This window comes from Aspergillus undulatus (assembly GCF_047715775.1).
Source record: "Aspergillus undulatus strain CBS 261.88 unplaced genomic scaffold BDV17scaffold_9, whole genome shotgun sequence".
NCBI classification, from domain to species: Eukaryota; Fungi; Ascomycota; class Eurotiomycetes; order Eurotiales; family Aspergillaceae; genus Aspergillus; species Aspergillus undulatus.
The window spans coordinates 551272-565082 of record NW_027396613.1 but is presented as its reverse complement, the minus strand read 5'-3'; the positions used below and the strand labels follow the sequence as shown (position 1 = coordinate 565082).

At 52.7% G+C, this 13811-nt stretch overlaps 3 protein-coding genes across 3 annotated transcripts; 1 reads left to right on the top strand and 2 right to left on the bottom strand.

Moving 5' to 3' along the window:
- Positions 1 to 432: 432 nt before the first annotated feature.
- Positions 433 to 2112, top strand: BDV17DRAFT_288766 (cytochrome P450; the record flags this gene model as incomplete). The annotated part of the gene is made up of 3 exons (XM_073761490.1): positions 433 to 651; positions 718 to 1102; positions 1157 to 2112. The coding sequence occupies 3 exons, from the start codon at positions 433 to 435 to the stop codon at positions 2110 to 2112; spliced, it is 1560 nt and encodes a 519-aa protein (XP_073618540.1).
- A 230-nt stretch (positions 2113 to 2342) lies between these two features.
- BDV17DRAFT_288765 (uncharacterized protein) lies at positions 2343 to 3960 on the bottom strand (the record flags this gene model as incomplete). Its single annotated transcript, XM_073761489.1, has 4 exons — positions 2343 to 2566; positions 2671 to 3469; positions 3544 to 3833; positions 3894 to 3960. 4 exons carry the CDS (start codon positions 3958 to 3960, stop codon positions 2343 to 2345), a joined length of 1380 nt encoding a protein of 459 aa, XP_073618539.1.
- A 1555-nt stretch (positions 3961 to 5515) lies between these two features.
- BDV17DRAFT_301824 (uncharacterized protein) lies at positions 5516 to 13704 on the bottom strand (the record flags this gene model as incomplete). The annotated part of the gene is made up of 14 exons (XM_073764321.1): positions 5516 to 6447; positions 6531 to 7850; positions 7923 to 8282; positions 8319 to 8408; positions 8445 to 8607; positions 8641 to 8700; positions 8743 to 8865; positions 8896 to 8949; positions 8989 to 9010; positions 9044 to 10641; positions 10711 to 11838; positions 11907 to 12031; positions 12071 to 12989; positions 13048 to 13704. The coding sequence occupies 14 exons, from the start codon at positions 13702 to 13704 to the stop codon at positions 5516 to 5518; spliced, it is 7551 nt and encodes a 2516-aa protein (XP_073618538.1).
- Between the last annotated feature and the right edge of the window lie 107 nt (positions 13705 to 13811).

Genomic DNA, 13811 nt, shown 5'->3' with positions numbered 1-13811 from the left:
GTATCTACCATAGTTTCTGTGCTAATCGGCCAATTCTTATTAACACGACGGTCATGAATATTCCATGCAGGAGGTCGGCGTTGTCGGAGATTTATCGAGGACCCTTGCTGAAAGTGCATGATCAAAATAATGCATCTTGAGCAAGGGTGGTCTACACCTATTGACGCGCTATTGGCGATTCCATCACTAGATACATATTGTCACCATGTAGGATGCCGCTCCCATGCGGATCTGCTGCAGCTATCGACATCATTTTCGTTAGCGGGGACAGGGGTTAGGGCTTACTAGTCCCGGGATTTTGGTCGGGGATTACCTCCCTCGGCCCTAATTTGAATTATTATCGGTGGACTCCCAGATGGACCGGGGACATAAAGGATTGTTCATGTATGTCTGACACTCGTTTGGTCATTGAATTCCTGGGAAGCAGCAACCATGTCGACAGCAACTCCCAACTTCTCCTTGATGGGCGCGGGGATGGCCCTGGCAGTCTCTATATATCTTTTCTGTATTACAATCTGTTTTTATACGAACTCACAACGTGCTTCGAGCATCCCGCTGGTCAATATCACCAAGAGGAAACGGCTTTGGTTGCCGGGTTATCTGTCTTACCTATTTAATGCGGACGAAATCCTGCGCCAGGCTTACAATACAGTAGGTATCATACCTACCTTAGTCTGTTTTCATGTAAAGGAACCTGCCAACTGATAGACCTTGCAGTATTCCAAGCACGGTCGCACTTGCCAGATCCCAAATAACGCCTTCGGCACATCGATCATCCTCCCAACCAAGTACATGCCATGGCTCCTATCTCAACCGCCAGAACTACTCAACTTCAACGAGTGGGTAGCGCAGGCATCGCAGGCTAGATGGACACTCGGGCACTCGCGATATGTTAACGACGAATCCATCACTCAAATCCAGCGAGTCGCCATCCGTGCCGTTGTCAACACCGAGATTCCCCAATTCCAGGACGAATTGGAGCACAGCATTGGCCGCGTCTTGGGGCACGACCAAGAGACCTGGAAGGACATCAAGCCAGCACAGGCATTGAAGTTGGTTCTGTTGCAAGCCTCCTCGCGATATATCGTCGGATCTCCCCTTTGTATGATGGCAGCCCCTGTTCCTACCCGTGTACATGCTAAACCTCACTACTTAGGCGCCAACAAAACATTCATCCGGTGGGCCCTGATCTTTATCGAGATCATATTCCCATTAAGCGAAGCCCTGCGTCTGGTACCTAGCATCTTGCGCCCAATTGCTGGCTACGTCCTCTCGATACCTCGATGGATAGTTGTCCGGAAGCTGGAGAATCTCCTCCGCCCGACATTTGACGAGCGTCTGCGCGCCTTACAGTCAGATGACTCTTCTAAGGTACAGCCACAAGACTTCCTGCAGCAAGTCATGCGATTGCTTTACGAGCGCAACAGTCCGGATCTAAACATCCACTTCGTCACCACCCACGTCCTACTCTTCGTACTTGGCGCCGCATTCAATACCTACATGCTCGCATCCCACGTCCTCTACGACATCCTCGCGTCCGATGCAGGGTACAACACCATCGCCGAGATCCAAGCCGAACTAAACTCAGTCTTCGGGGATCCAGATCCACAAGCAAAACTCCACTGGACCCGACGAGAAGCAGAAAAACTATCCAAGCTCGACAGCATCCTGCGCGAGTGTCTCCGAATCAACAGCCTCTCCAGCCAAAGCATGCCTCGGAAAGTGATGGTCAGCGGGCTACAGACCCCCGACGGCTACACTCTCCCGAAAGGCGCGACCATCGCCCTGCTAGCACGCGCAGCACAGATGGATCCAGACATCTACCCTGACCCCGAAAGGTTCATCCCTTTTCGGCATCTTGGTGCGGATGGGAAGCGGCTGGTAGATACCGGCCCGGACTTTCTACCCTTTGGGCACGGGGCACGCTCATGTCCCGGGCGGTTTCTGTTGGCTGTTGAGATGAAGATGCTGATTGCGTATATTCTGCGACATTATGAGCTTCAGTTACCGGTTGAGTATGGAGGGAAACAACCGGACGCGGTTTTATTTGGTGAGTTTAGGTTGCCGCCGCAGAATGGGGTCATTAGGGTTAAGAGGAAGAAGAGCCCATGAGACTGTATCATATGTTTCGAGGCTGGTTTATGATTGTTTGCTTCGCCTGTATACTTTTATGTTGTGAATCTCACATCGCCCTATCCCGCGTCCTACTCAAACTCAGACCTCATAGAGGGTAGTTTAGCTCTAATCTTCGAGTCATTTCGCGGCCTCTGTCGGCGAGCGCCCTTATCTCCTCTGCATCCCCCAAGACCTGTTTTATATCTACGAAACGGACCAAGGCTGCACTACCCACTAGCATCAGGGCTCGAATGATTCAGTCTCATGGTAACCCTCCCACCCGTCGCTATAACGCTATTCATAATCTGCGGTAACTGCTGCGAAGTGCACTCCACGTCGATGGAAATCCTGTGCATTGTCATGATCGACTGGTCGGACCCGGACCCAGGTGGTAAAGGGATATTCATATCCACGGTCTGAGGTATAGTTGGAGACTCATAGGAGAAGGGGACTTTTTGTCATTTGCAATGTCAGTATATATGTCCATTATCACCGTCCGTCATTCTCGGAAGAATACAATTTGGGACCTTTAGAACCAGGAACAGAAAGACGTACCGCTGAAAGCCGACGTGGGATCCTCCAGGTCCATCTCCTGCAAAAGGCCAGGCGCAGGCACAGCCTCGGAGTCAGAGTTCGGGTGAGGCCCGGTAACCCCCATCATGGTATCCCAGCACGACGGATCATCGTATAGATCCAGATCCGGCTCCGGCATTGTATAAAGGATGCTGCTGAGCGGCTGAGGGGAGGGTTGCGAGAAAACGAAGCTCGGTGGCGTTGGGGTATCAGCAAAGGGCATCGATGTCGTTGAAGTTGAGGTCGAGGTCGAAGTTGTGCTGGAGGTAGGGTGCGAGGCCGAGGTTATCTTCATCCACGACTCATCCGATACAGAGCGTCTGGATATGGCTTTGCCCTGTCTATGCCTATGCCTATCCTTATCCACGCTTGAGGTCCTGGAGGTCCTGGATATTACCTCTGTCTCCTCTTCAACGTCTTCATCTTCTCCTTCGACATCAGAGTCATCGTCATCGTCGTCCCCGTGCTCGTGCTCATGCCCGTGGTAGTGGTCGTTATCCTCGCTTTCGCTTTCATCATTATAACCGACCCTCGAGCTCGAGCTTGCCAAGTTCGGACTCCCACTCGAGGCGCATCTAGAGGTCGCCTTCTTCTCACCACCTGCATCTGCACGACCACCGCCATTTCTCTTCTTTCCGTTCACATCCCTCTCTTTTCTCCTCGCCCCAAGCGCATTGAAACGATTCCTCAGCGCCAACGAAGTCCTCTTTGGAAAATACAAACTCGCTATCGTCGACCAGTTCGTGCCGTGTCGCTCCACGCTCCTTCGCAGCGTTTCATCCTAGCAGGATAAGTCAGTCATTCCCCCTCAATCACCGAGCACCAAGAAAAAAAAATGAATAATTAAGAACATACATCCCACCGACTCCAGTCCCCAAAATCGATCTCCGGATTCAGCGTCTGCCCCCAATGACTAGAGCACTGATCCGCATTGCGACTGCCAACCTCCCTACTCACGAGACTCCATCTAGCCCCATGTTTCTGCACGGCATTCCAGAGCCGTTCATCTTCTGACTCTGTCCAGGGGCCTTTCGAGAGGGATGTCGAGAGGGAATTGCACCATCGCCGCCGGCAGTCTTTGTTTGAGCGCGTTGGAACGGATTTGGCGATTTCGCGCCAGAGGAGGGGGCGGGATTCGGTTATTGCTGGACTTATCATTTAGTTGGTCATATAAGGGACTGGGTAGTGCAGGGGAAGAGACGGACCGGCCTGGACGGCTCTTCGGAGGAGGATGTCCTCTTCGGTAGTCCATTTTCGGCGTTCACGGGTCATGTTCGGTTGTTGGTATATAATATATATGAATCTTACTCTAGTCCTACCCAACAGAGCAAAAAGGCTCTATTCGATGTCTTGTCTTGTCTTTGTTCTAGAAGGTTCAAAGGATGTAGAAAGCAAGTAGATAGACAGACAAAAGGAAAAATGGAATCAACCATACAAATAACAACGGCCAGATATGATATTGAGCCCCTCATAAGCCTCCCCTCATCCCCGCAACGCTTATCTTCCTTTCTTTTCCTGTCTTACTTTACCCTCCCTCTACCCCTTCACCGCCGGGCATATGCGAACACTCATGGGCTCCTCACCCCCGACCTATCAGGCTTCCCGCCATTGTGCGACATTGCTTCGCGAGAACCCCTGCCAGTGTCGAGCCATAAGCAAACAGACACGAGCACACCACGTAATTCTTGTCGTTTTGATTCGTATCCCGAGACGAGAAGAGGAAAATTGCCGAGTTACGATTCGTCAACGGACCGTCTCTAATGCAGTCAGCATTGGCGTTGCTTAGTGATAGCTTGGAGACCTCAGCCTTGTTTCGTGCTACGCTGGTTCGGAGCGAGAAAGGATGCCCGGAGTGTGACACGACTGTTCGTATCTAGCAGTCTAGTTTGCACCTGTCTACTGCGCAAGAGGGCAAGGTAAGTAGTTGCTATTCTCATGAGTAGCATTAGATAAGTAAGTGCTAACTGCAGCCGTTCAATAGGACTCATACCCACAGTTAACCCCCCCATCTCCGAGCATACATGCATGCATCCCGGAGGGGGGTGGGGGTGGAGAGCATAGTAGTAGCTAGCCGACTTTTTATCTGCATGTCAGATCAGCCTCGAAGGCGTCCGCGACGACGGGTATGGCGATCCTCATTACCGTAAGTGGCTACATCCTTCAGGTGCCCGCTCACCGCTAGATCGAGGCCAATTAAATTACGGAACTTGAGTGGTGCATGAATCATAAAGCCGCCATGAACGGAGGCTCTTCCTAGCCACCTAGCTAGCTGGCTGGGTTACTTCGTCAGAACGAGGGGTAGGCTAGCTAGCTGAAAGCTTCACCATCCCCAGCGAATGTTGGTCTGTCCTGAGTCCATTTTATCTCTATCATGTACATGTATATTATAACTAACGATAAAGTGAAGGGGAGTCTGGGCCATCCCCGTTAAGGATGCAATGCACCGAGGACCGCTCGAGTCCATTGAGCCTCATCATCAGGACGATCTCGGTGCAGCCTCGGAACTCGCCACGTCAAGAGCGACGTAACGTGCAGGAAGTCCACGATGATAGTATTGGACGTGCAATGCAGACAGCCAATTGGAGGGCACCGGCAAGGGTATTGCATCGGAGCGTTTCACAGCGTAGGGACCGGATTATTGCCACACCTGGCGCTTGCCTATACTCTACACAGATTGAGACGGCTTGCGAGATAAGCAAGGATACAGAAGTGCGCGAAAAGAGCGGTAAGGCAGATGAGGATGAGATACGACATCAGAAGAAATCTATCTACCTATACGTATACCTGGCTGAACCCTCCTAACTAAGCATTATCAACCACCGGGATTCTAACAATTCGGAGCAAAAACTTGCTTCTGCAAGAAATCATACCCCTCCGTCACAGCCCTAGCCCACCCCTCATTTTTGACTCTACCCAAATCAAACAAATGCACCGCGCCATCCAAAATCCTCGCCTCGCTCGGAACCATCCGCTCCTGCAAAGTAGCATACGTTCGGACCGCCTGGTCAACGGGAATTAGATCGTCTTTCGTGCCGTGGATGATGAATGTCGGGGTGCGGTAAGTGCCGTTTCGGATTTGAGCCAGGGGACTGATGGATTGGATTTGTGAGGTTGTCGGCATTGGCAGGGAGTCGAGGCTTCTATTACTCTGATGCGCAGATAGACCGTTCAGGAGAACGTGTAGGGCTTTGCCCTTCTGGTTTATGAGGAGCGCGATCTGCGAGCGGGCGTTGCTGGGCGCCATCCAGCCAGCTAGGGCCCTGCTAGATGCGGGGAGGTTGTAAGCGGTTATCGGACGACTGTAGATTCCAGCGGTGGGGTTGTATTCAGATTCCGCCTCCGAGGCAGTATCAGGTTGGTAACCGAAGGGAAAGTTAGGCCGCGTCCAGAACGGATCTTCGTAGTCAAACGGGCAGTAGAAAGCGAGAATGGCGTCGGGTGGCCTGATTCCCCTCAGCGGAGCTGTAAAGCCCAGAGTAAGTGCTAGATGGCCTCCTGTTGACCAGCCGACAGCGACAACGTGGTTGGGATTGATGCGGATGTCGGGGCGTTGAAGGGTGAGGGTCGGTAGGATGGTCTGGATCCACGAGAGGGCAGTGCAGGCGTCGTGCATAGGTCCTTCTGCGAGAGTAGTCTCAGGGCAGAGTCGGTAGTCGATGCTGATGGGGATGAAGTCTCTATCAAGCAGCATTTGAGTCTGTGGGGGTCGGACGTCTTTTCGGGAGAGCATGATGTGGCCACCTCCGTGGATCATTAGGGCTAGCAGGGTCCGAAGGAAGATGTAGTTAGCCGGGCCGGACGCCTCCAAATCGACGATCAATATAGTGAGTGTTGGTTCTCACCGACTGGAAGAGGCCCCTTCTCCTTTGGCACAATGTGATTGGGATAGTAGATGTCCGCCTCGAGAGACAAGCCGTCTACTCTGTCAAACTCCAGAGTCTCCATCGTACAAGTGGTAGTAGTAACATGCTCAGCCGCCGACGCGGTAATGACTCGAAGAATATCGGCCTCATATGACTGTCCCACCGTCCAATCAATCCACCGGAACCCAGACTGGGTAAGATACTTCCTCCACAGATGTTCGCTAGCCAGGGCGTGTTGCCGACCATCCTCGAACCTCCACCAGCCATCCAACAGCCCGAAAACAAGATCGAACCAGAACAAATTCCGCGTCAGCTCCACTAGGCATAGGATTCCATCTGGTCGTAGGAGCCTGCGGATATTCGTGCACGAAATGGCTAGATCTTTGGTGGCGTGGATGCAATTGGTCGAAATAATGATGTCGTACTGATCCAAGAGGTCTGCCGGGGGATCCTGTTCAATATCGACGACGGTATATCGCATGAACTTGTACTGACTAAACTTCCTGCGCGCCGCGGCAACGAGAGACGGCGAGATGTCGCTAAATGTGTACTCGAATAATTGACCTGCGCTGACGCCGACAAGATGCTCAACTAGATGCTTTGTCGTTCCGCCCGTGCCAGCGCCCAGCTCGAGAATCCGAATTTTTGACCGTGAATTCCCAAGCCGCCTGAATATAGTCCCCAGATATCTTGCAAGTTGGATTGTGCCCGTTTTGAACATCGGAGCATCTGTATAGACACGTTCCATCAGGGCCCGAGCGTCCGCATTACCGAACAAGATCCCGAGAGGATCGATATCCCCGACAAGGCAAGCAGCAAGCTTGGACGCAGTGGAGGCAAGTAGCTTGTGTTCGTATGCATGCTGTGGGAATTGCGATAAGATGGCCGCGTGTAATTGCTCGGCTCGGGTTCGGGGCACAGCAGTCGTCGTCCTAACAAAGTGACCACTTGAATCCATCTCAATAAGGCCTGTGTCTTCCAGGATATGATAGATCTGCTTTTTTACCTTGTGGTGCCTCTTGAGTAGGGTGATATCTGGGAGTCGCTGGCCTGCTTGCAGCGCTGTCAGAGAACAGCCCAGCCCTTCGAATGCCTCGACGACGTAGGCGACCACTAGCTCTTTCTGCAATGGAAGTACAGATTCGCAGAAGCCAGAGAATTGCGTCTCTGGCATTATGCAATCCATATCATGTTGCACTGCGCCAAAGCTTTCTTGCGCAACTGCTGCCAGGGAGATGGTGTTTTGCACATCTTCAATGCTCTGCTGGGACGAGATCTCGGACTGAGACCCGTCTCCATCTCCATTAGCAATAGCAATAGCAATAGCACCATCCAGTTGCACATCGCCATTGATGACACCATTACTAATACCCTGCTGCAACAGATAGCTGGTCAATTCCTCGATATTATCAAACTCTTGGAACCGATCCACGGGGATGGATACCGCAAACCGGGCCCAGATCTCATTCAAGACCTCCGTTGCAAGAAGCGAGTCAATCCCAATCTCATTCAAGGCTGATGTGGACTTTATTTCCTCAATCGGGATCTCCAAGATTTCAGCAAACATTTCCTGGACCTGGGAGAAGACCCGTCCGGTCTTGCTGGTCCCGTTTGTTGCTACCATTGCTGGCCGTGGTGCTGGCGCCGGCTCCCTTGCATGGCCGTTCGGCAAAGGAGTGATGGTAGTAGTGGGGATTGGGTTGAGATACTCTGCAACGGAAGCCACTGTATCTAGTGAGATAAACTGGGCAGCAGGAATAGTGATACCGAAGCGTTTCGTAATCTCGTTGAGTATCTCAGTGCTCAAAAGGGAGTCAATACCGATGTCGATCAATGTCGAGCTAGGGGAGATTTCGGCTACAGGGATTTCGAGGATGGAGCTTATTAGCTCACGGACCTGCTGGACGGTACTAATGGCAGGTGCAGGTGCAGGTACAGGGGCAGAAGAAGAGGAAGAGGGCTGGTCAAATTCCGGGACCGGAGGGAGTTCTGAGATGGTCATATTCTTTGATGGGTGGTCGTTTACTACCCCATTGAGGGCAACATGCGGCACGTCCTGAGTAGCACTTGTATTGAGCTTCGCAAGGACCTTCGCAAGGGATTTCATAGCCGTGCTGTGGAAAATAGCACCGACAAACATAATCAATAGCTCACCCGATTCGGCATCGTAAACGAGGATATCGTCGGACACCGTTCGATCCGACGTCGTAGCCTCAAACGTGGAATACACGTTCCATTCCGGGATGTCGCGCCACCTGGAAATGAATGAGTCACTTAAGGTCAGATAACCAAGCTCTGTACAGATATAGACCTCCTCGTCTGCCCGGTCAGAGAGACAGTTGACATGTATCCCAGCAACCTGTAGGAAGTTATCGAGCAACACGGGATCGACAGCTGTCTCTTTGAGGCCAGGAGTCTGTCCATATGGAAGCTGGACAAGGCCAACTGACTCGTTTTCTCTGGAGACGATCTGTTTCACACCATGGTAGTACGAGGCGTAGTTGACGACCTGCCCGAATGTGCGGTAGATGTTTTTCCCCTGCAGGATGTTTGAGTCGGGACTGCTGGGGAGGGACGAGGCTTTCACTTGGCCGACGAGACGGCGGAGCGAATGCATCTTCGTTGCAGGCAGGATGCTGCTGCTCCTAGGGTTCATCGAGATGACTCCAGAGGTATGTGTTTGTGTTTGTGTGGTCAACGACCCTGACTCGCCATTTCCTTCACGGCTGAGGACCGTAAACTGCCATGTTTCCTGCTCGTGAGCGTTCTGGACAAGGCGGATATAGACACTGCGATGGGTACTGAGAGATAGAGGGGACGAAATTTTTAGTTCGCGCACGTTAAACCCCCCAGTTGTCCGTACTTTTAGCGATTGTGATGATTCTCGCGCCGCCGCTTGAGTGGCCAGCTCCACATACAGCGAAGCAGGGCATAGAGCTTGTCCAAGAACAGCATGACCCTTTGTGCAATGTGTGAACAGAGGATGTGAACAGTTCACCAGGTAAGTCGCTCCACGGACTCCGGATTCCACCAACTCGAGCAGCTCCCGGAGTTTCTCGACAATGGGCGCTGGCGTGTCTTTAGGACTGGTTGCACCGGCAACAGCAGCAGCGGGCGCGACGTAATCCAGCCAGTGCGACGCCTTCTCAAAGCTATACGGAGGGAGGTTAATCCAGTTGTATTCGTCCCGCTGGAAACACCAGTGCTGGACCCTGGTGCCAGCCGCCCACAGGTTGCATATCGCACGGGAGAAGCTGGACAGTGCATCGGGTCCACGAAGGTCAAGCGACTGGAAAACATTACTGTTGCTGCTCGTGCTCAGACATTTGCGAGCCAGAGCGATAACAGGAGACGCGGATCCAGCCTCCACCCAGACACTGTCTTTCAAGCGCGCCGCGACGCGGGTTACCGCTTGGTGGAAGTAAACTGGCTTTCGACTATGCTGAACCACGTCCTCGGGAGAGACGAAAGTGCTCCAATCCTGGCTTTCGGCACATGCTTCTATCCGGATGGATGGCTTTGCAAAGTGGCAGCTCTGCACAATCTCCCTCCATCTTGGTAAGATTTGGTCGACGAGTCTCGAATGGAAGGCATGTGTGTTTGGCAAGCGAGCCGTTTTCAGGTCTGCTCTTTGAAGTCTCTGCTCCAGGATAGACACGGAGGCTCTATCACCAGCTAGAACAACGGCCTCAGGACCATTCACGCACGCAAGGTCCACTGCTGATGCCGGGTCATGTTCACCGACACCGAGGAAACGCGCGATGGTACCCTCTGAGGCCTGAACGGAAAGCATCACACCAGTTTCATGACCCCATACCTCCTGTATAAGCCGGGCACGTTCTGAGACTAGACGAAGACCATCACGCAGGGAAACAGCATCCGCAATTGCCAAAGCTGTTATTTGTCCGAAACTGTGACCGATAATGGTGTCGATCTTCAGACCGGAATCTATCCAAGACTTTGCGCAGGCATACTGCACAGAGAAGAGCATGCAATGTAGCTTGATGAGATCTTCAGTGGGTTCTGGGCTTAGGATGCCGGGGAAGAGACTGGGAAGCCCTAGCTCCGTACAGCCTCTGTCGCAGGCGTCCTGTCAGCATTATTCATTCGTTAGCTCTCGATCATATTACTAGGGCACAGTCGCGTTGGTTACACGTACCAGATGACTTCGAAGGAGCGAAGTGCTGTGGTAGAGGTCAGAATCGAGATGGACGATTGTACCGTTTTGTCCACCAATGCATAGGACCACCGGACGCTCCTCCCTGTGCGGCAGGGCATCTGGTCGGCCATCTATTTCTGCTGGATTGAGGTTCCTTCTCACTTCATTGATATTGGAAGCTACAAAGCTGTGGACAAATCTGAACTGTCGATTCTGCTTTATAGCCAAGTTATACGCTAGATTCATAGTCGTGGTAGTCCCATGCTCTTTCTCAATTCCGTCCAAAGAGGAGGCGAGAGAAGCGGAGTATTCGCGTAAACTTTCAAGTGATTTGGCTGAAAGATAAATTGGCCAGGCAGAGCCAGTGGCAGTAGAACAGGATGCCTCGGTTGCAGCGCGCCTCGTAATCCCCTGTTCAACAACCATCGCTGCGTTACTACCAGCAGCTCCATAGTTGTTGACAACCGCGATCCGCCGCGGAGCGATCCATGGCTGGTTCTGCACGGGAATTTCCATAAAATCCGGAGACAACGGAGCGATCTTCGGGTTGAGGTTGGTGAAATTTGCCTGTCGCAGAAGGACCTCCTTTTGCAACATCAACACCGTCTTGATCATTGCTGTCGCACCAGATGCCGACTCGGTATGCCCGACGTTATCCTTCACGGAGCCCAAAAACAACCGGTTCTCTCTGTGATGGCTGCCGAAAACTTCTCGGATACTGTTGCACTCGATCGGGTCTCCCACCGGTGTACCGGTGCCATGGGCTTCAACGTATGTAACCTCTAGAGGTTCGACGCCGGCCATTGACAGAGCTTTCCGGTAGAGCGCTATCTGGGTGTCGGATGATGGGACGGCGATGGGTGTGGCGTTGCTCCCCTGCATCACGGCCGATCCTCGGATGACTGCGAGGATGGGATCTCCATCTGCCTGAGCTTGAGCTAGTGTTTTGAGTACCAGTAGACCGGCGCCTTCTCCTCGACAATACCCGTCTGCACGTTCGTCAAAGGCCTTGGAGGCACCGCTGGGACTGAGAAATGATGCCGCGGCAAGATTCTGGTATAAAGCTGGACTGGTGATTACGTTGACCCCTCCCGCCAGGGCCATGGAACATTCATTGGACTTTAAAGCCTATAGAAAGTATTTGTTAGTAACATGCCCAATACCGAGTGCTCGATCCCCAGAAGCTGAGAACTCACATTTACCGCGGCATGTATCGCAACCAACCCAGACGAACAGGCCGTGTCGTAAGTAATCGAAGGCCCAGACCAGCCAAAGTAGTGACTTAATCGACCGCTGATAAACGCCCGGAGGGTTCCCAGGGCTGAAAAGGAATTGGCATTCTGAGACGCAACATTGTCACCATAATCTACCGATCCAACCCCAAGATAAACGCCCACGTCCGAAATCGGCGTTGTCCCAGACCCGCGGCGTAACCCAAAGTATCCTGCAGATTCGAGCGCTTCATAAGCTACTTGCAAAGCGAGCCGCTGCTGCGGATCCATCGATTTGGCCTCACGGCCGGAGATGCCAAAGAATCGGTGGTCGAAGTGTTCGGGGTGTTGGAGAAAGTTACCCCAGAATGGACCCTTGGGTTCGCGCTGGAGCTGCGATGCCTTGAATCGGCTTTCAGGGAGCGGTTGGACTGCTGAGCGGCCGGACTGCAGCAGGTCCCAGAAGGCTTCGAGCGAGTCGCTGTCTGGGTAACGGGAGGCCATGCCGATGATTGCAATAGCCGGTGTGACCTCTGCCTGGGGGGTGTCGATGCCCCGCGGAATCGCAGACAAGCCGTTAGTGATGGTATGGTTGTATCCGATGCCATTTGTGAGCCCGTTCTTCTTCATCCGCTGTGACTCCAGAATCGAGCGCGGAGTAGCCATCTCAGAGCCTACGGAGATGATTGAGAGCGAGTCTGGCCCGCCGCCCGACGTCGCTACTGCTGCTTGAACAGTCCGGTACCACTGACACTGATGTAGTAAGATGGATCCAAGAGCTTCATCGTGCAACGAGCCCTCGGATATGAGGTCTCCGTCAACGTTGGATCTCAAGGGGTAGACCAGCTCATTGGCGTTCGCCAGTTGGAACCGTTCGTCCCGCTGACATAGCTGCTGCACTTGCTGGAGTATATTTGCGTGGACGCCATGGCGGTGGAAACGTCCTTGGAGAGGAATGACTTGTGAGGACAGGCCAGCTTTGGAGAATTGACGGAGAGCGTTTGCCAAATCCTCCGGTTGGAGAGTAACTGTTCCGCGGGTCTGATCGGTCACGCAGGAAATGTAGGCCTACACTCGGTCAATACTGACATTGGTTTCACAAAACATGAGTACTGTAGTGACTCACACCATGTGTACTATCAAGCAGTCTTTCAAGCTCCTCATACTGAGTCTCCGATTTCCATCGCACTGATACCGACACCGCGGGTGAATTGAGGATGTTGTCGAGATCAACCAGTGCACCCACGCAGACAGCCAAACGAAGGGCAACGGCAACATTCCGCTCGAGTGCCTTTTGCGTGCTGGAACTGGCGACCGCCGCGGCAGTGAGAAATCCGATGCAGAACCCCTGAACATCCTTCACATGTGATAACCCTTTCACACTCCCGCTCGCGGGGATCGAGGCAACTCGAACATCGGTCGATGCATGGCGCCAGAGATCAACCGCCTGCGAGATGACGGTGATGATACTCAGAACAATACTCCTCGCCGGGCCTTCTATTAGGCCAGCTGCTTCGCTGCGAGCGCTGAAAAATAGACGGAGTTGGCCGAGGGCTTCTCGCCCTGCAATCGGCGTCAAATCAGGGCATGCTTCGAGAATGTCTGTCCATAGATCTTCCAACGCGTCTAAAGCTTTCGGTAGGAACTCTAGCTCCGGGGTGTTGACAATCGTTGAGGCCAACTTTGTGAGCTCTTCAGGACGGATTGCGGACCGCTGGGGACCAAAAAGTAGTAGAACTGATCTCTCCATAGGGCCGGATGATTGCTCAGTCAAGGATGGCATGGTGTTCTCGATGCGTTGAGGCAGGCTTTAAGTGGTTGAAGTATGCAGCGTGTTGTATTCGCTCGTGTGTCCCGGTGTGTATGCCAAGTCAATCCCCTAAGAACCAT